General features: G+C 41.1%; 1 protein-coding gene across 12 annotated transcripts in view; it reads left to right on the top strand.

The window, feature by feature from the left end:
• The window catches only part of ank1a (ankyrin 1, erythrocytic a), a 128,987-nt gene that overhangs the window by 68,352 nt on the left and 39,764 nt on the right, over positions 1-20,871 (top strand). For 8 of the 12 annotated variants that reach the window (XM_036143713.1, XM_036143716.1, XM_036143715.1 and 5 more), the window contains 28 exons: positions 1,510-1,611; positions 3,886-3,984; positions 5,036-5,134; positions 5,404-5,502; positions 5,680-5,865; positions 5,970-6,068; positions 6,159-6,257; positions 6,343-6,441; positions 6,522-6,719; positions 7,579-7,677; positions 7,808-7,906; positions 8,009-8,107; positions 8,310-8,507; positions 8,598-8,696; positions 8,776-8,874; positions 8,972-9,169; positions 9,292-9,390; positions 11,573-11,671; positions 11,838-11,936; positions 12,022-12,114; positions 12,244-12,316; positions 12,424-12,444; positions 15,981-16,101; positions 16,292-16,370; positions 17,457-17,572; positions 17,671-17,895; positions 18,121-18,275; positions 18,375-18,586. In XM_036143713.1, coding sequence (XP_035999606.1) covers positions 1,510-1,611; positions 3,886-3,984; positions 5,036-5,134; positions 5,404-5,502; positions 5,680-5,865; positions 5,970-6,068; positions 6,159-6,257; positions 6,343-6,441; positions 6,522-6,719; positions 7,579-7,677; positions 7,808-7,906; positions 8,009-8,107; positions 8,310-8,507; positions 8,598-8,696; positions 8,776-8,874; positions 8,972-9,169; positions 9,292-9,390; positions 11,573-11,671; positions 11,838-11,936; positions 12,022-12,114; positions 12,244-12,316; positions 12,424-12,444; positions 15,981-16,101; positions 16,292-16,370; positions 17,457-17,572; positions 17,671-17,895; positions 18,121-18,275; positions 18,375-18,586 — 3,363 coding nt within the window. The remainder of the gene's footprint in view (positions 1-1,509; positions 1,612-3,885; positions 3,985-5,035; positions 5,135-5,403; positions 5,503-5,679; positions 5,866-5,969; positions 6,069-6,158; positions 6,258-6,342; positions 6,442-6,521; positions 6,720-7,578; positions 7,678-7,807; positions 7,907-8,008; positions 8,108-8,309; positions 8,508-8,597; positions 8,697-8,775; positions 8,875-8,971; positions 9,170-9,291; positions 9,391-11,572; positions 11,672-11,837; positions 11,937-12,021; positions 12,115-12,243; positions 12,317-12,423; positions 12,445-15,980; positions 16,102-16,291; positions 16,371-17,456; positions 17,573-17,670; positions 17,896-18,120; positions 18,276-18,374; positions 18,587-20,871) is intronic. The other 4 variants (XM_036143712.1, XM_036143711.1, XM_036143714.1 and 1 more) reach the window with 4 other exon arrangements.

Here is a 20,871-nt window from a genome sequence, read left to right as displayed (position 1 = left end):
CAAATTTACTTTCTATTTTGAAATGCAAGCGATTAAATCAAGTTGTGCTTCTTTTTTTTTTTACTTTTACAAAGCTGTTGTATTTTAACTCAAGGTTGTCATAGTCTGGTGGGATCTGTGAGCAACAAAACTCTTAGGTCAAATTAATTCAGACTTTGGAATTTTTATGTCTTTGTTTGCTCTATCAACGTAAAATGTGTTGTGTGCTGTGCTTCTGAATTGTTTAAAAATATATAAAAGGCTACCTTAAAGATTTAACTCTTAAAACATCAGTTTTTTGGACAAAAGAGTCAGCACACTATTTGTAGTTCATCTCGTGAGTTCATACTTTGCCACTGTGACATTTTCAGCACGGCCGTAGACCTGTCAGATGTTTCTTCGGTGCCACGACCAGCTGGACACAAACTTTTAAAACTTTTCAGCTTTCCTGCCAACAGAGTCCCTTATTTTTTTTGAAGCGATCTCTTTCTTTGCACGGTTTTGTGTGACTAGTGTCCCACTGAGGATGGGTTGTGTCATCTGTTACCATGCCTCTACTCCAGGCATGCGGATCCTTTCTGTGTTTCCACCAAAGCGCTCTCTCTCTCTCTCTCTCTCTCTCTCTCTCTCTCTCTCTCTCTCTCTCTCTCTCTCTCTCTCTCTCTAAGAGAGCCCAGTCACAACAGTAGTCGACAAAGCATAAAGCGCTGTGTTGAAGTGCTTTGCAGTGTTTTGGGAGGTTTTCACACTGAATGAATCCATTATTTGCATAGTCTGCAAACAGGCAGGCTCCGGGTCTTCCTGCCGGGCATTTTCAGGTATCCAGTCAGATGGAGCGATGCAGGGAGGGTGTGCACACAATGGGAGTGGATGATATGTAAATGAAACGGAAAGATTTAACACAGCTCTGCCCTGTCATTTCTTCCCCCAGTCGTTCACCAATCCTGCTTCACCCTCTTCCTCTGGTTAATTTCTGCTCTGCCCCCAGTCCTGCATGAATGATCCCGTTCCAGCAACACTCCTGCCTGCCCCGGAGAGGCAGGGAGCCCTCAGACGCAGACAAAACACAGACAAAAACACTAGACATGCCATGTGCTGGGCCCTGAGCCGGGACCCACTTGAACCCTCACACTCTGCCCTTCTCTCAGTCTTTTAAAGCATCATAAAATATTTGTATTTGCTTTCTATTTCCTTGTCAGGTGACTAGCAGATAAAATTAGGGACAATCTGGAGTATTCTGCTGCAATTCCTCTGTTAGATGCTCACCATGCCTTCAAATCTTAAGCCGCAGATGCAAATTTCCGACCCGCAGTGAAAATTTGCAAAAGGGGGGAGTGAATGAGAGGGAAAGTGATGGACAAGTGACATCTTCTTATGATCACCGCTCTTTCACTTGTCCGTTTACCTGGAAAATATTAACCAATCGCTCTCTTCTTCTATTTTCCCTTTCTTTTCCTTCACGTGTCTCACACTTCCTCTGAAACCCTTCATCCCCTCCTGTTTTCCCCGTCTTTTCTTCTAATGTTTCAGGCAGATGCTGGGAACAGTTTCCTCCGAGCGGCCCGATCTGGCAACCTGGACAAGGCCTTGGAACATATAAAAAATGGCATCGATATCAATACAGCCAATCAGGTGAGACAGAGAAAGAGAGCTAACATTCCCCAGATTAATTTGGCGAACGAAACTCGTCATCTGGTCATTTTATTTATATTTTCCTTTGGCTCTTGTTCACATTTGGTTATTTTTACTGTTCACAACACTGTTTTTGAAATGTGATTTCTAGACATAGAAATACTTGAGTATGCCTAGTATGTATGAGCATTAATTAACTCACATTTACTGCCTGTTTTTTTTCCCTTCTGTCTACACATCTGCTTTCAAGCAGATTAGATCAGGTTTATCTGGCAAATTAGATCCAAATATCGCTTAAAATTATGACAATAAAAGAAACGGTAAAATATGTGTAACTAGAGTTCATTTTAAACAACTCGAACCAGTATGTTTTTTTTTATCCAGAACCTTTCACAGGAACTTCTATTTCAGCCTGGTTGTTTCTTGTTTTTTTTTGGCCCTGTGGGGTCCAAAACCAGGCTGTAAATCCACATTACGTCTTACCAGTCAGTGCTGGAGAGAGTACCATCTCCCCACCAGAGTCGTTTTGTGGTGTGAATTTCTTCCCCGGTACACTAATTTGGTCTTCGATCATGACGTGGAGATGAAGGGAGTAAAAGAACTGCTCCAGAAAACTATCATGGTTCCTATAAAAGGTTCCTGCCAGTGAAAACACATATTTAGCAACTACATTTACAAAATGTGAAATGATTCCCTGTATTTAATTGTTGCAAGCGATATTTCAGAACCCAGCGTACAAGTCACAGAATAATAATTCTTAAACAGGCAGATACAATCTTTTTCCACCATAATCTGCACCATTATTGTCTGGATTTGTATTTCTGTGTGCGTGTTTTAATTGTTCAGTGTGCATGGACTGAGCACCGTGCCTGTTTGCTCACCACACGCATGCTCCGTTAAGCTGTTGATCTGTGTTTCAAAGTGACAGGTACAGTTTACTGTGAGTTTAGAAATGGTGCACAGGGTTCCCTTTGCTCCATCTCCTCCATCCTGCCTCCTTTACTCTGACAGTTGTTCTCTGGGTGCCCAGGAAGAGGCAGCATTATTGATGCCCCTGGCCTCCTGAAAACCTGGCCTAAATTCCTGCACATGTTCACGAGAGAGTCCTTTCACTCATTAATTAGACATGACCAGTTTAATTTTGCTCTCTTCATCTTCAACCTTTGGTGCAAACAGGCCGTTACAAAAGCCCTCAGTATAAATACAAAAATATGGATTAAAAAGTGACTCAATTCAGGAACATTTGTTGGACCCATTGATTGATTACCAGTATGATTAGATTCATATATATATATATATATATATATATATATATATATATATATATATATATATATATATATATATATATATATATATATATAGGTTGAATCTTCTTGAATGATACATTTTAATTTCAATGTATTTGAATTTGTTTGGTGTAAATTGTATCTGAGTGAGTTAAAGTGATAATCAGCAACATTCTCACAGCTTTGCAGTCATGCAACTAAAGTTTTCTTTTTGTTAATAGAAAAAAGAAATCAAAATTTTATCAAACAGCAAAGATGGGTCATTTGTTCTGATGCATCCTCATCAATAAGTTTTACATTGCAGAGATATTTATGAAAAGCTGCAGATTGTCACTTTGGCTCCATTGTAAATGTTGGACGGATGGGGTTGTTTTCTGGTCTGAGTGGACACTTCCAACTCTATCACCAGCACACATCCTCACTCCTTCATCTTGTCCCCCCCCCCCCACTCTACTCTCTCCTCTTGCTTCTCATGCTCACCTCAGTTTTATTTCTGCTTTTTTACCCTCCATGTTTGCTTTCTGTTCCTTCTCTCTCCTCTGTATCCAGTAAGAGCGATGGTGTGCTGTGGTCTCCCCACTCATAGGAATAATATCAGTGGTGTGGGAAAGGTCCAACCTCACATGTCCTGTGCGGCTGAAGGTAGGCTGTGTGAGGTTAGACCTATCCCACACGGCTCGTATTCTTCCCAGCCATGAGACCAGCGGCCTGCCATCCCCTCTCCTCTCCCTGTCCTCCTCTAACCGTCACTAAGCGAATGAAAAGAAGTCCTCGTCTTGATTTTCATTCCTGTAGACATTGTTTTTTTGATTATAATCTCTGACTCTAGCGTAATGCATGCTGTCGAGTAATTTGCTTGGTGTTTGGTGAGTGATAATGTTACCGTGACTTCAGAGCATGGGGCTCGTGTGCTTTTGGGTTTCCACCGTAGGCGTGTTTTCTGTAGGACTCCCCAGTATCAGGTCTGCTCTTCTCTCTCCCTCAGAATGGTCTCAATGGGCTGCATCTGGCCTCCAAAGAAGGCCACGTCAAAATGGTGCTGGAGCTGCTTCACAATGGCATCACACTGGAGACCACCACAAAGGTAAAATGCAACATTCAGACCTTTTTTTTTTAATAATACCTGCTCAGACCTCACAGGGTTGCCGGTGTCTGCCTCCAGTTGTCAGTGGGCAGGTGGTGAGGTACAACCATGCTTCCGCACACTTAATTACACCTGAGGGCTGATTAGGGTGGCCAGGTATCCTAAGGTGTGCGAGTAAGCAGGAGAACCTGGAGAGAAAACACATTAATAGGGAGAGGATGCAAAGAAAGGGTTTGGAAGAGCGCTCACAGGGTGGCCTACCAAAAAGAAAATCTCCCACTAAAAAAAAATCATGTCTGATGTGTTTTGAATTGACCAGTGAAGGAATAATATGACCTTTAGAAGACTTCTTGTGTCATTTGTGTTTACCGGGTCCCCATGAAAGACTGCAACAAATTCTTCTAACTTTTTGATTAATTCATCTAATGAATATTTAAACTTTTTTGTGCATATAGCACTGAGCTTTCATCTTTAACTCATTATGTTTTTAAAAAAAATTTAAAAAGTAAGAGGGTTATATCAGAGCAAAAGTTATGTATCCCTTATCTGATGCAGCAGAACGCTGTGAAGCCCAGCCCTTGATCCCAAGACTCCTTCTGCAAAAGATTTACTCCTCCCCGTGTTTGAAACACTGGTGTTGAGTGCTTCAGAAGCAACACGGATGCTTTTACTTCAAAGACATGACCGAGCTTTATTTTTTATATATGAAATAAGCTTTATTCCAGTGTTTTGAGACATGATGAACATCCATGGCAAGATACAAAGGGGTTGCCATACGGACTTTGTCATAGCTGTGTTATGCACATTGATGAAAATTTCTTAGTATCCAATTTTTTTAATTACTTAAACCTGACATGTAAAATAATCAGAAGTTTGTGCTTTAATATTGCATATGGTTTAAAAGGTTGCTGTTTTAATGGGAATTATCATCCAGTTCCAAAAAGCTTTTTACAAAGGAAGAACCAATCTCTGTACTTTTGTAGTGCAAAAGGTTGGTCCAAAATATTGGCATAAAATGCTAATTGTGCTGTATTTACTTGTGTTTAAACAGAAGGGGAACACCGCCCTGCACATTGCAGCGCTGGCAGGGCAGGAGCAGGTGGTCACAGAGCTGGTAAACTATGGGGCCAATGTCAACGCTCAGTCCCAGGTGAGACGGAGAGCTGCTCTCACAGCAGAGGCGTCACCTCTCAGCCCTTTACTACGTGAATTCACCATTGTAGCAGCGACTGCAATTCCATCTGTTAAAATTCACCTTTGTTTGTCTGATATTTCTGTGTGTTTGTGTTTCCTCTCTGTGTGCATCCTGGTGTGTGCATCTGTGACTTTGCTTTGTGGTGTGTGTTCTTGTATGTGTGTGTGCCTGTGTGTGTGTGTGCGTGTGTGTGTGTCTGTCTATCGTGTGTCTTTCTGAGACAGAAGGGTTTCACTCCACTGTATATGGCTGCACAAGAAAACCATCTAGAGGTTGTGAAGTTTCTTCTGGAGAACGGAGCAAATCAGAGCATTCCAACAGAGGTACCAAAGATCTGAGAGCGACGTACTTTAGAGAGTTGCCCCCTTTGCTGATCCACAGTCGCTGTGTTTTCTGTTCTGCCCTGGTTTCATGAACCTCTGTTCTTACGTCGGTCCCTTTTCGTCGAAATGAGTCAGCCTCTCTTTTAACTCTCTCTCTCTCTCTCCCCTGCGCTACAGGATGGATTTACACCGCTCGCCGTGGCTCTTCAGCAGGGGCATGAGAATGTCGTAGCCCTGCTCATTAACTATGGCACCAAGGGGAAGGTCCGGCTCCCTGCTCTGCACATTGCTGCACGAAATGATGACACGCGCACAGCTGCAGTGCTTTTGCAGAATGACCCTAATCCCGATGTCCTCAGCAAGGTCACTGGCCAAACCATCATGTGGTTTATTTGTTTTTCTATGTGTGTGTTTTTTTTTTTTGTCCACAAAATGCAGAGGTGGTGATGTTGACATCTATTTTGCAGACTGGATTCACGCCACTCCACATTGCTGCACACTATGAGAACTTGAACGTGGCACAACTGCTGCTTAATCGAGGAGCAAATGTCAACTTCACCCCTAAGGTTGGAAACCTCAAATACCAGTAAAGGGCTGCCTGTCCTTGCTTTAATTTTTCCCAGTGTTGACACAAGCTCATCTCTGTGGTTCCACAGAATGGCATCACCCCTCTGCACATTGCTTCCAGACGAGGGAACGTGATCATGGTCCGACTCCTGCTGGACCGGGGAGCACAGATTGATGCTAAGACTAAGGTAAGGCCAAAATTTGTCCCGTCCCCACAGTCCTTTTTTCTTTCTAATTCCGCTAACAACATTTTCAACAATTCACGGCTTTCAGGATGAGTTAACTCCTTTGCATTGCGCTGCCAGAAATGGACACGTCAGAATTATAGAGATCCTGCTGGACCACGGGGCTCCAATCCAGGCAAAGACAAAGGTAAAAAACAAAAAAAACAATTACAAAGTCCTTTTTCATATATGGATGAAAGAGTGAAGACCGTCTTTTGATTTTTGCAGAACGGCCTGTCACCAATCCACATGGCAGCACAGGGTGACCACATGGACTGCGTCAAGCAGCTCCTGCAGTACAACGCAGAGATCGATGATATAACTCTGGACCACCTCACGCCGCTGCATGTAGCCGCACACTGCGGGCACCACCGCATGGCCAAAGTACTGATGGACAAGGGAGCCAAACCCAACTCGAGGGCCCTGGTTAGAGATAAATCAGTCCCTTTAAACCATTAAAGTGATGAACTGCAGCAGTGCCTTTCAGAAGTATTCACATACCTCTGAACTTTCACGTTCTATTAGGATTCTTTTGCCACAAAGGGCTCTAAGAAAACAAATACTGCACATTACTGTGAATACACCATCTCTATAGTGACTCATGGTGATGGCAGCATTATGCTATAGGATGCCATTCTTCTGAAGGAGCAGGGAGTTTGGTCAGAGTCATTTTAGGAGATGGCTGGAGCTAAATTGGATGCAATCGTGGAAGAAAACACCTGCAAAACACTTCAGACTGAGGAGGAGGTTGACCTTTGAGCAGGACACTAATCATGAACATCGAGCCGGAGCTACAAACATGTTAATTTGTTAATATGGCCCATTCACTATCCAGAACTACATCCAGCTGAGAATCTATAGTAATATTCACAGAGACTCCTCATCCAAGCTGACTGGGCTACTTTTGGGATGAAGAATGGGCAAAAGTTTCAGCCTCCACATGTGCAAAGCTGGTGACTTACCCTGAATGACTTGAAATTCATTAAGTCACTGAACCAGAGAGGCTGAATACAAATGCATTACACACTTCTTAGATTTTATTTGTAAAAAAAGATAATAAAATGAAAGCCCTGTGTCCTTTTTTATATTTGGCAATTATGCACTATGTTAGGTTGGTTTATTACAAACAGCCAATAAAATAGGTTGAGGGAAAAGAGGAATTAATGCCTTTGCAAGGAATCAGATTGTACCCCAATGGTTACCACAATGTAGGCAAATGTGTTATAACATAAAATGTCAATTTTGTATTTTTTCGTTTTAAAAAATGTTTGTGTTTTTGTTACAGAACGGCTTTACTCCCCTTCACATTGCCTGCAAAAAGAACCACATGCGAGTGATGGACCTCCTGCTCAAACAATCAGCATCAATAGAAGCTGTGACTGAAGTAAGGGATCAGAAAGAAATAGAATCAGCCATTCATCTAAGAAACAGTGGAAGATTTCCTAAATTGTTTACATGCTTTCATAGGTCCGGATGTTGAAACTCTTTTTCTCTGCTCCTTTTTTTTTAAACAGTCAGGCCTAACACCCTTACATGTTGCATCCTTTATGGGTCATCTTAATATTGTGAAGATCCTCCTGCAGAAGGGAGCTTCTCCCAGCGCCTCCAATGTGGTGCGTAGCTTCAAGCTGTTTTAAAACCGGCTTAAACAACCAACCCTTATGTCCTGAAATGCTTGTATTGAACTTGACGGTGGGGTTTGTTTCTTTGAACAGAAAGTAGAGACTCCTCTCCATATGGCATCTCGGGCAGGTCATTTTGAAGTGGCAGAGTTCTTACTGCAGAATTCAGCTCCAGTTGATGCCAAGGCAAAGGTACATAAAAATCAAAACAATATGCATAGGGTTTATTGCAGACTTGGGGAAAAATACTTTTAGATTGATTTTATTAAAACTGATGCATCGAAGCAAATACATCTTATTGTTAATCTCACCTGCCAGCTCTGTTACTGACTGAATCAGAGGTTTTGATAGGAAATATGCCGCGCCTTCTGACGGCTTGCCTCTATCTCAACAGGATGATCAAACGCCTCTGCACTGTGCTGCTCGGATGGGTCACAAAGAGCTGGTGAAGCTTCTGCTTGACCACAAAGCAAACCCCAACTCCACCACCACAGCTGGACACACGCCTCTGCACATCGCTGCCCGGGAAGGTCACGTTCACACCGTACGCATCCTTCTGGACATGGAGGCCCAACAGACCAAAATGACCAAAGTAAAGAAAGTCTTGTTTTGTCTCCGGTCTTAGCTGGAGGTATGGACGTAATCTAATGTTGCGTCCCCTCGCCTCTTTGTGCTATTGTAGAAAGGCTTCACTCCGCTGCACGTAGCCTCCAAGTACGGGAAGGTGGATGTGGCAGAGCTGTTGCTTGAGAGAGGAGCCAATCCTAATGCAGCTGGAAAGGTGAGCAGAACCAAAAACCTACAGGAACCTGAATGGATAAAACATTTCCTTTGATAAATCACTGATCTTGTTTTTACAGAATGGTCTGACCCCGCTGCATGTCGCCGTACATCACAACAACCTGGATGTCGTTAACTTGCTCGTCAGCAAAGGAGGGTCGCCACACAGTGCTGCCAGGGTGAAAAAAAAAAAAAAACAGATGTTAAGTTAAACAGTTCAGCTTTAAGAATCCACACACATCTTTTCTTTAAAACCGCTGTTTTCCCGCTGTCCAGAACGGCTACACGGCCCTGCACATTGCATCCAAGCAGAACCAGGTGGAGGTGGCCAACAGCTTGCTGCAGTACGGCGCTTCAGCCAACGCTGAGTCACTGCAGGGCGTCACTCCTCTTCACCTCGCCTCCCAGGAAGGAAGGCCTGACATGGTTTCCCTGCTCATCTCCAAACAGGCCAACGTCAACCTGGGCAACAAGGCAAGAGCAGACCGTTAGAGAATGAAAATGAAAAGTTGGAGATTTGTGTCCACTTTGATTCATAATATGAGTTTAAACTGTGACATTTTAATTTGATGCTGTCTTTTTATTCTTGCATGCAGAGCGGATTAACTCCTTTGCACCTGGTGGCACAGGAGGGACATGTAGGCATTGCTGATATCTTGGTGAAGCAAGGAGCTTCGGTCTATGCCGCCACACGGGTGAGACGCTTTCATTTTTATTTCCCACAGCAACCCTTACAGTGCAAACAGCCGATATTTGCTCTCTTTCAAACTAAACAAAACCCAGAGACATAAATCCTCCATGACCCTTAGAGGGAAGAAAAACTGTTAGGTTTCACAAGTAACTATGAACAGATCTGTTGGCTTTATGGTGCAATTGAAAAACCACAATTTTATTTATCATTCATTTTCTTTAGAATATGAAGTAACAGTAAATTTTCTTCCAGTAAACAAATGTTATTACTTTGTGTAAAATCGGGCTGAGTCAATGAGAGAGGAAAATGAAGAAACAAACTAATAAAGCACATCATTTTGCAGTCTAATGGCCTAAATATAAACATAAATATTCATTGTATCATTAGTGTCATTCTGCTGTTCAAATATATGCAGATATTGCATGAAAGCAAATAGAACTATTAAAACCATCCATCCATATACTGTCTGTACATGCTTTTCTGTGCGAAGCCGCGAGGGAGATTGTGTCTACGTGCAGCGGTCATTAAGCAATAACTGTTTAAACTAGCTTTCCCTTTATCTTTATTTTGCATTTTTCCTTCACTTTATCTTTACAAAACAATTCTCTGTTTTGGAATTGTTCACTAAAATTATTAAGAGCTACCTTGGAAGGTCTAAGATGCCAAATGTGGCTCTTTAGCCACAAATCCCAGTCTGGCCATTCACTTTTAAAAGCACTTTAGTCATAGATGGTCTTAATATCAGCTAGGGATGTTCTAATCAGGATATTTCATCTCTGATACTAATCAGAGTTATTTAAGAAGAGGTATTCGAGATACTGAATCCCTGACTGATGCTCCACTCAATTATTCATAGAACTCAGTAGTTTTAAAATACAAATTGCATTTCATCAGTGTTAATATGTTTACAACAGTGGTGTTTGTCTCCCACCTAATATACTCACTAGCAACATTTGGGTTCTTCATTATCTGTTTTTTTTTTTGACAATCTTTTGTCCCAACCTGAGTTTGAGCAGGACATCATTATGTTTAGAAACCTTTGTCTGACTCAACACACACCGCTGCAATCCTCAGTTACCTCAGAGATTTTTCATGCAGTGCAAATTACATTTCAAAAAATGTAATTTACTTTTTCATAAACGTTTAAGACAAGAGTTTCAGCTCTGCCCTACATCGCCGGCTGTATGTATTGTGCACACAGATAGAAAGCTGCAGCAATCTTTTTAGCCTCTCTTTTAACTGTGACCGTTGTGTATAAAGTAAAACATGCTAAATTTTTAGGCCAATTCAGATTTGCAATTTCATGTGCAAAGCCTAAAAAAACTCTTTGTGATTTTTTTATTCTTTTAATTGGCCATGCAAAGTGTGTCCACATGACTCTGCAGGGTTACAATAGACATAAACTCTCAGGAAATACAACAGGGATCAGGAGTTGGCTTTAGTCAGGAACTCAGACACCCGACCGTTTAAAAGTGCTTTAATCTGAACTCCGAACCGATCAGATTGAGCCTCTCCTAGGGCCGGACGACAATTCAATAACAGTATGTATTGATCGTTAGACGTGTGGTGCAACAGAAAACAAAAAGGGTCAATAAAAAGTTCAGTAGAAGAACAGTTTTCCTTCATTTTGCATTCTAGCTTATCATGTAATTACTAATCGTTACATCCTCCGAACCAATCGCAACAGCAGACCCAGGAACGCTCCATCAATCCCTTCAAAGAGTTCAGAGAGCAGACGTTCATTTTTCTTTTTTAAAAACTTGTAGTTTTGGTAAAAAGTTGGTTGAATAAAGAGTTGAGTTTGAATTCAGTGTTTGTGTGTTCTCTATCTAAAAATAGGTAATTAAGCAACAGCGACATGAAATGGCCAGGGCTGCACTTAAATATATGTTTTGAATTGTTTTGATAATTACCAATATGATCATCAATGTGATTTCTCCTAATATTAACAATTTTCTGCTGGCCGTGCTTTATCTTTCAAAACCCTCAACTGTCTGATGCGAAGCTGTAGATTTAGTTTTAAATTCCTAAAAAGCTGCTTTTGTCACTTTTCTAAATTTAACTGTGTATGAGTATGGACATTAACTGTGATACATTTTTAGAAATACTGCACTTATCCTTTTTTATGAAATATTCAGAGTGAATCCCATCCTGCAGAGTTTTTACCCCTTTTCTTCCTTTGACAGATGGGCTACACCCCTCTGCATGTAGCGAGCCATTATGGTAACATCAAGATGGTGAAGTTCCTCCTACAGCAACAGGCCAATGTTAACAGCAAAACAAGGGTGAGTGCTTATCCCCCCAGAACTAAAATACAATGCTTTAGGTGACTACATACTACGTTGTTTCTTAATCAGCCATCGTGTTAGATGTGAGGTCTGCATTGAATAAAGATGAGTATGCACTGAAAAAGTGTCATCTATGTTAATGAGCCTTTTGTCTCCCTTGCAGCTTGGTTACACTCCTTTGCACCAGGCAGCACAGCAAGGCCACACAGACATTGTGACATTATTGCTGAAACATGGCGCCCAACCCAACGAGATCACCACTGTGAGTTTAAGTGCACCCTGCCTTCTTCCTGCTAATTCATAAAGGGGTGTTTTCCTCTGTAATCAATCTGCTCTGTTCCTGACAGCATGGCATGTCAGCACTGGCCATTGCCAAAAGGTTGGGATACATCTCAGTGATCGATGTCCTGAAGCTCGTCACAGAGGAGACCGTTTCAATGGTGCGGAGCTTGGATGTGTCCGTTAATGCTCTGCCAGTCTTATAGTTATGCAGTAACAGACGTACATGACGTACAAAGTTTTTCTTATTGCTGTCTCATCTGAATCTGGTTCACCTCTATGCTCTGCAGACGACTACAGAGAAGCATCGCATGAGTTTTCCAGAAACTGTGGACGAGATCTTGGACGTGTCTGAGGATGAAGGTAGAAGATTTAAAAAGAAATACCTTAAAACAGCGGGAACATACGGTGTTAGAAATATAAGAATATCATTTTTTTATCAACTCTTTTTGCCTTTTGCCCTTTTTTAGGAATTGCACAGCTAACATTAGGTATGACCGTCTACTTCTTTCTTTTGCGGCATTCAGAGTCTGTCGTAAAGTTCTCTGCGGCTCCATTTCAAGCTCACGCCATCTTTGTCCCCCTTCCTTTCTCTCTTAATCCGTCTGTAGTGGTGCTCACTGTGGTAGCTCTGGTTTCTCATTGGCATGCACCCATAGCACCCATGTCTGTGACCTCTGTACGTCCCTTCAAATAACACCCTCATCCTCTAACTCTCCAGGTGCCCCTCCATGGTCTCACTTTGTTTCATTAGTGACAATAGCAGCTAACTCACAGATACCTGCTCTTTGGTATTTTATCTTTCATAGGGGATTGGTGTTGTTGTTGTTGTTGTTGTTGTTGTTATCTGGGGGAATTGCTTTGCAGTGTGTGTTTCATAGTGCTGACTGTCTTTCCCCCATTGTGGTGCAAAAGGTGCATTTTACTATTATGAATTATTTTGTTCTTTTGGATCAAGCAGGTTGTTGAGTCTGAAATTGAAGGGGGAAAAAAATAGATAAAGGGAACTGTCATTAATATAGTAAACACCTTGGATGCCATCATTAACAGCCAAGGAGGAACTCCAGAGAAATTGTTACACTTAGGAATCAGAGAAAATTTCTAAATCAGCAGGATTTTCATGTTGTTTTTAATCAATGTTTCCTCTGTAACACAGAGCTGTTTTTTAGTAAAAGGAGTAATCCACAAAAAGATAAGAACTCGAACAAACCACACTTCCAGCCACACACATACAGTAAAACTGAGATTTCTGATTAAGTGCTATTTTACCAACCAGTGTTTCTTTAGACTGGAATGTGGATGTTTTAAAGCGGAGAATCTGTGACGGGGCCAAAGATGAGGAATTTGACACAGAAGCAGTCCAACCACAAGCAAATATAAATATTCAAAATACCAATACATGTTCAAAAAGGTGCTCAGCAATGATAAGAAGGGTTTGCCAATAAAGATTTTTCTGTTGATTATTGAGACAAGTTGTTTTGAATAGTTTTTGTACATAAAACCAAAGTCAAATTCCTTGTTTGTGAACAAACTTGGCAATTATAGCTGATTTTAATTCTGATAGAAATGATCAGGTTTATGATGGTGTGTTCTTATATTTGAACAACTATGGCCAAAATGCTGGCCAAAATTACCTGTCTGATCTAATAGAACCAGTTGGTTATTCAGTTTATAATAGATTTCAAAGTGATTCCAGTTGACTGCGTGAAAGAAAATCTTACTAAAAGAAGTTATTGTCCTGCTTTATAAACCTTCCTTTGGACAATTTTCAAATTTAATACCACTGTAATACACAGAAATCTGTGTGAATACAGTGCACAAAGCGAGTCTACACAAGGATGTGAGCTTTACACAGACAGACAGGCCGGAGCAGCAGCCATTGCAGTCTCTCTTTCAGAGTGAGCATCATTGTAAAGGGTCAAATACATTAGTACTTCCATCACACTGCGTATACTGGTTATTCCAGGGCAGATACACTGCCTTAGATAAATATTGCTCCACAATTGACACAATTGATATTGTAGCATGCACAATTCGATCATACACCAAGCCAAGCACCCACTATTTATTTAGGTGTCAAAAAAAGCAGCATGAGCCACATGACTGAGAAATCCAATTTACTGCACATACACACCACTACTACTGAAATAACGCACATGCTACTCAAATATAGCAATAATGACCCATGACAATATTCACTTAGCTCATGGTTCACTAACCTCTGGATGCTTAATGCTTAGAAAAGCTGTAGGTCATGGCAGTCTGACCTATTGTCGGATTAAGTCAGCTAATTAATATTTGACCACCTGGTGGCACTAATTGACCATTGAATTGTTATCCCTGATGGCTAGTTGATTCCTTAAATGTGGGGAAGAAACAGGAAATGTGAAAGTGACTTCAGGAATAAAATAATTAATTCCACCCTGGTGCAGTAAAACCACTCTCTGCTTTTCATTTCAGCATGCACACTGTGTGCATAATGGGGGGTACACCAAAAGACATACACAACACACGGTTAAAAGATCTCAAAAGACTTATTGTTTGGCAAAATGTGGGAGACAACATAAAGTGTCAAGATAGGAAACAGTGTGACAGCAGTTTTACACAGTTTTATTTAGGTCAACAAAGCAATGTGCACAGCCTATAATATAGTCTTGTGACAAAAATAGAGAGGGATTTTAAAAGCTGCCATGCAAATTGTGGCCGCACAGCTCGCTGGAAGGCAAGGTTTGATCCTGACAAAAGAAGGACAGACACAAGACTAATGACAGGGAGGAAGATGAGTTCAGTCAGCGAGACGAAATATCAGACAATTTAAAAATGCCTTGATCAGGATCCCGATGTGATACCTGAGATGGGACCGGGACATCCTTTGTTGGGATTGTTTTGACTGTCCGGTGCAGAGACTAACAGACAGAGAGATCAAAGCTGAGGGAATACTCACCGAACATGATCAGGTGTCCAGAAACACAGCATCAGACAGATGCTTTTACTTTTTTCTCTTATTTTGAGAAAGACAAAAAATATATCAGTAGCTGGTCTGTTTGCAGCACAGAATTATTTTCTGCTTCACTGTAGTGGCTAAAAAAATCATGGATGGTAGTTTAATTTTTGGTTTGCAATGATGCTAACAATATTGTTTTGATATTTTTAGTCCCCCGATAGTTCGACACACAGATTGTTGCCGGCGCTCTAAATATAGATAGTAGCTCTTCTGCTGTCTTAAAGACACAAATCCAGAATGATAAAGTGAAACCAGCGGACATGATGCGGCATTTTCTAGTGTACGATGGAGTTTTAGCAGAGGACCTGAGCTGATTCATGTGAACCAGCCAGCACTGAATCCACCACCTTAAACATGAGATCACTCATAGGACAACATGCTGCTTCTGGATCTTGTGCAGATACCCGCTAACGTGAGCTTCAGACACAACAACAGTTTTTTTTTTCCTTTGCTGCTGGTAATTAATTGCCTTTTTTGCCTCTATTAACTAAGTAAGTAACCCACGATCAGAGTTAAAGGAAATTCACCGTAGGGTTAGGGACAGGTTTTCGATGTTTGTGCTGTGGCTTGCTAAAATGCTTTGGAGGGTAAATCAACATCTTTCTGTCTTAACCTTTAATAATAAATTTAATAAAATATCATTGTCTTAAGATTTGTCAATGTTTTCTCACATCAAAGACTGTGTTCCGAGAATTGTTTTTGTGAATTTATTCTTATCATGTCCAGGAGTGGTTGCTTGTAGTGTTGTTCATGTCCTCTTTTATTTGTTAAATGTTTCCATTTTCCTCTGTGGAAGCAGCAATATGACCTAGAAAATCATTGTAAAAAAAAAAAAACATTGTCATGAATGTCTCATGTCATCTGTCTAATCCCTCAATACTACAGCCGTCATTCTGGGTGTCATGTTGTCTAACCCTTCTAACAGCTAGTTAACAGCCTTGTTTTCTTTCTCTCTTTCTCCTGTGCTGTGTCACCAACCTGACCACGATCTGTTCGCTCTCTTTGGCATGTTGTTCTCTGAAGGAGAGGAGCTCTTGGGGACAGAAGGGGCCAGGTACATGAAGATGGATGACATGAAAGACCATGATGACGATTTCCTCTCCCCCAAGAAATCACTGGAGTACGAGAGAGGGCTGGGCACAGCGTAAGGGGGGCTGAGTGGGGGAGCAGGGTCCAGAGCCAAAGCCAGTAGTTATGAGCCAATTGAAGGATTTGGGGGGGTGGGGGGTAACTCCACAAACACATAAATAAACCCCGGTGCGATTGCTTGGGAGGAGCATTGATGTAAAGAAGTGTTTTTAGGCTCACTTTTTTTGTCTCTTTTCTTACAACAGGAATTACTCACCGGCCATTCCCAGGATTCCTCGTGTTTCGCCAGAGACTGTAAACCTGAGAGAACATGAAATAGATCAGGTACTGTAAAAACCAGAGTCAGAGACATGATTAGAGTTTATCTAATTTTCACTGATCTGCTCAAATAATTAAACGTGAACCACCAGAGGTTGTCTAGTCATAGTGTTCCTACTGGAAGTCCCTTTACTTTCTAAAGGTGTACCTAAAATAAATTGGTTGTAGTATGTTTTTTTCCTCATAATTTTAGATTGTCAGCACAACCCTTAGTGCACCAGAGGGTGTTCAAAGTGTCAAAGTCAAAACCTTTTACCTAAAGGGAGTTTTTCACTCCCAAAATGACAGGAGGATATTCACAAGAACTGCAACTTGTATTTTATGCAATTGCTGTTGCAGTGTTTGCTTAATTTCTGTAACGTATTTGCAAAAGTCTTTGCACTAAAATGTGGATGCAAACAAGCCTATCAAGTCCACCAGATGGGAAGAATGTGCAGTTGTGCAACAGACTGCACAACTGCAGCCTGATACAACATCTCAGCACTTGCTGAAATGATCACAAAAGAAAGAACAAAGGTATCACTTAATAATGTTTTTTAACAACTGAGAACTCCACTTCCTGACTTGACAATTTGCTGCCTGTCTCCAGCGGCCATTGAGCAAGAAGCTGGGTATGCCCTGAACAAGTCGCCAATCTATCACAGACATGCACACACTCGTACCTAAAGGCAATTTAGAGAAACTAATTAACCGGAGGGTACCTGGAGAAAACCCACGCATGCACAGGGAGAACACGCAAACCCAATGCAGAAAGACCCCAGGCTGGGATTTGAGCCCCTGTAGCAAGGAGTTACCAACTGCACCACTGTGTATCCCTTCTTATCGGGACACATGTTCTAATTTAGTGAATATGACTGAATATGATAAGTTCTCTTTCTGGTAGTCAAGCCAAATTTTCCCATTGTGGGACAATAAAGGTATTTCTTAGTGTATCTTCTTATATAATCAACATCCAGAATAAAACTTAAACCCTCAAAGTGGCTACAAAGGCATTAACCTAAGTCACGTTGTCCATTTTTCCTGTTAGTAAACAGCTACATGTTTGGTTTTATGTGAAATTCGTGAATGATCTCCGTTTTCTGTCTCACATAGCAACACACGCCCCTTCCACTGCCCAAAGAGTACGACGATGATTCCCTGATTCCCAGTAGCCCAGCAACGGAAACGTCTGACAATGTCAGCCCAGTCGCCAGTCCCATCCACACAGGGTCAGGACAGCCATAGCAGAAGCAAACTTTTCTTTTTTTTTTATCCCTCTCTATTGTTGTGCTTTTTAATCCTATCAATATTTCCCCCCAAACAACAGGTTCCTGGTCAGTTTTATGGTGGATGCTCGAGGCGGTTCAATGCGAGGCAGCAGGCATAATGGTCTGCGTGTCATCATACCTCCGCGGACGTGTGCAGCACCCACTCGCATTACCTGCCGCCTGGTGAAGCCGCAGAAGCTGACCAGCCCCCCTCCTCTGGTGGAGGGAGAGGGGCTGGCCAGCAGGATCATTTCCCTGGGTCCAGCTGGGATGCAGTTTCTGGGGTGAGCCACGCACTGTGCTGTTATTCTCTTAACGAATAAGTAGGCTACTTTTCTTCAAGCAATCCAGTGGATTTATTGTTAATTAACTAGATCTATTCTTGGTTAATGAATCAGTTACTAAAGTTTTCTTCAACGAGAAGATCCAGCAAGATCTCAGTTATTTTATCAGTTTCTTCCCTTAATATCTGTGTTTTTTTTTTTTTTTTAATTTTTTGTACTTGGCAGACCTGTGATTGTGGAGATCCCGCATTTTGCTGCTCTGGGTCGTGGCGACCGAGAGCTCGTTGTGCTCAGGAGCGAGAACGGAGCCGTCTGGAAGGAGCACCGCAACCGCTACGGTGATGAGGTGCTGGAAACAATCCTGAACGGGATGGATGAGGGTGGGTTGAAGTCCTTCGTGGTTCATTTTAAACTGAAAGCCCTATGTTCTTCCAGGGGCATCACGTATTAGGAAATGTAACCTTTCCTTCTCACCACAGAACTAGAAAGTCAAGAGGAACTCAGCAAGAAGCGAATCCGCCGCATCATCTCCACTGACTTCCCTCTTTACTTCGCTGTCGTGTCGAGGGTCCAACAAGAGAGTGACCTGATTGGTCCAGAGGGAGGTTCGCTCACCAGTAAGCTGGTGCCGATGGTGCAGGCCACGTTTCCTGAGACGGCCGTGACAAAAAGAGTCCGTCTCGGGCTGCAGGTGAGATGGGACGACGAGGAGGAAGGAGAGGAGAGCAGAGACGGGATCGTTAATGCCTGAAAGGAAGCATGCTGAATTCACTCTGATTCATCATGAAGTCACGTCTCATGTGCCAAGCTTGCTATGTAGCTTTTAATGATTTTAGAGGACCTTGTTTGCTCTTTATTTTTAATTTTGCATGCACCTGTCACCTTTATACAACTCTGGACTGCCTTTTAGGGCTGAGATTTTATTTTCTGAATCTTTGTTTTTTTTCTTACTAATGTATTTATGTCACCGACAAACCCTGTACATCAAATATTTAACACATTCATTGGAGATGCCTAAGAATTTATTTTATCTATATGCTTATTTTTTGTTGACTGGAAAGACTGTGTATGTTTTTGTGTATTGTTTTTTTTTTTTCATTTTATATGTGCTTGAATGTTTTAATTTTTAAAAGAAGGGAAGATTTTTGCTGCACTAAAGGTTTTCAACCTGACGACCAGTTTTCCTGCTCTACAATTGTTTGAATGGCCGAACTTTTCACAATAATTAAACACAAAAGAACATGATTATTTGTTCTAAAAGCTGGTAATAAAGTGCAACTTCTTGCTCTATAGCAACCTCCACTTTTATTTTGCCCTTTACTCCCTAATGTCAGGTAAATGTAAAGTTACATGTAAAGTTTAAAACAGGGTCCAGCTAAACCTGAAGCTGTAAATCATCCACTTTAGTTGGACACAGTGGCCATTTTGAGTGTTGTTTGTCATGATCTGAATGATTGTTTTGTGATTTCAAGGTTTTGCTTCGTTTTGATTTTTAAAGTTTTATTACATTTCTCATCAAAATAATAGTAATTTTAACATATCTGATAATTCTCAGGTTAATGGTATCACAGATGAACAACAGCATATACAATTGCACATTGTTGTTAATTACTTAAATGAGAGGTGGCAAGCACTGAAGTTCAGAATATAGAATTAAAAGTCACCCAGCAATTCAGCAGATTTTGAAGCCATGTGTAGCCAAATAAACACCAAAAATAACCTTTTTTTTTTTTTTTAGAAGTTATTACAGAATGGGTTCATTTGGGTTTGAGCTGTCTCCAGGCACCAGTGCAAACTGTTCATCAGGTTGGGGTATAGACTTTAAAAACTGCAGCATTTGTCTTCTTTTCTTTTTCAGCCATTCCCCCATAGATTTTTTTCTGCTGTTTGGCTCCTTGTTTCTGTTGCATGATGCAATTCAAACCAGGTTTTGTCTGTCTTGACATTTTGGGATACCAAGGAGTTCCTTTTTAGCTGAACAACGGCACTGTACCCAACTCCTGTGGCTGAAAACCCAGCCGAAATCATCACCCTCCGTCCGCCAACATGCTTGACAGCTAATAGGAGCTGTTTGTGCTGATATACTGTGTCTAGTTGTCAACAGAGATTGTGGCCAAATCTCTCTACTTGTGTTTTGTACGTTAAATAATTTTGTTCCAAAAAGTCGGATCAACTTGTATGAATTTCAGCTTTGCTGTCAGCAGAGCTTAAGGACCTTTTAAAATCCCCTTTAAACAAACAATATATGCTCATTTTGTTTACTCATCCTAGATAGTTTGCAATTAACTCCTAAACTAAGCTATGAAAAACATGAGGTTGATCTTCATTTTATGTTTTTTATATTCATTCACATCCACTTTAATAGAGGATTGCAATACAGATGTTTCCCTCTGTGATTAAATCGTGTTTTAATTGGCTCAATATTATTTGAAAGTGGTCTTACAACCTTTCTCAAATTAACAAAAAATAACAAATTTACAACTTTTAGCCTGTCTGGAAGACATTATTTTTAATTCAAGCTGTGCTCCAAAAAAAAAATAAATAAATAAACAACGTGGACCAAGTTTCTAATATCATAGGCTGCTTACCTGCTAAGGACCATATGATCTGTTTCAATGTTTTCTGTTTTCTAAAGCCTGTAATCCATCAATGCACACACCCTTACTATACTATCTTTCTCTTGAGAAGGTTGGATTCAGGTTGCACAAATTCATTCCCAATTTCTTCAGTTTGAAGTTGATTCCCCAGCTGTAGGATTTTGATCGTCTGGCAGAAACTTGAAAGCACCAAAACAACAATTAAACATTCAATGAACTGTTTACTGTGTGTTTTGAATCCACAGATTTTTATAGGACACCAGATTTAACCTAAATAAAGATAAATATGCCTTACTGACATTTTTGTGATCATGCTGTAGCATAAAATACTGAATGTAACAGAATACAAGCAAAAACAGAGATTGTTGTGAGATTTGCC

Source organism: Fundulus heteroclitus, chromosome 12 (genome assembly GCF_011125445.2).
Source record: "Fundulus heteroclitus isolate FHET01 chromosome 12, MU-UCD_Fhet_4.1, whole genome shotgun sequence".
Lineage (NCBI taxonomy): Eukaryota > Metazoa > Chordata > Actinopteri > Cyprinodontiformes > Fundulidae > Fundulus > Fundulus heteroclitus.
Note: the sequence above shows the minus strand (reverse complement) of the source record. Positions and strands in the feature narration are given on the sequence as shown.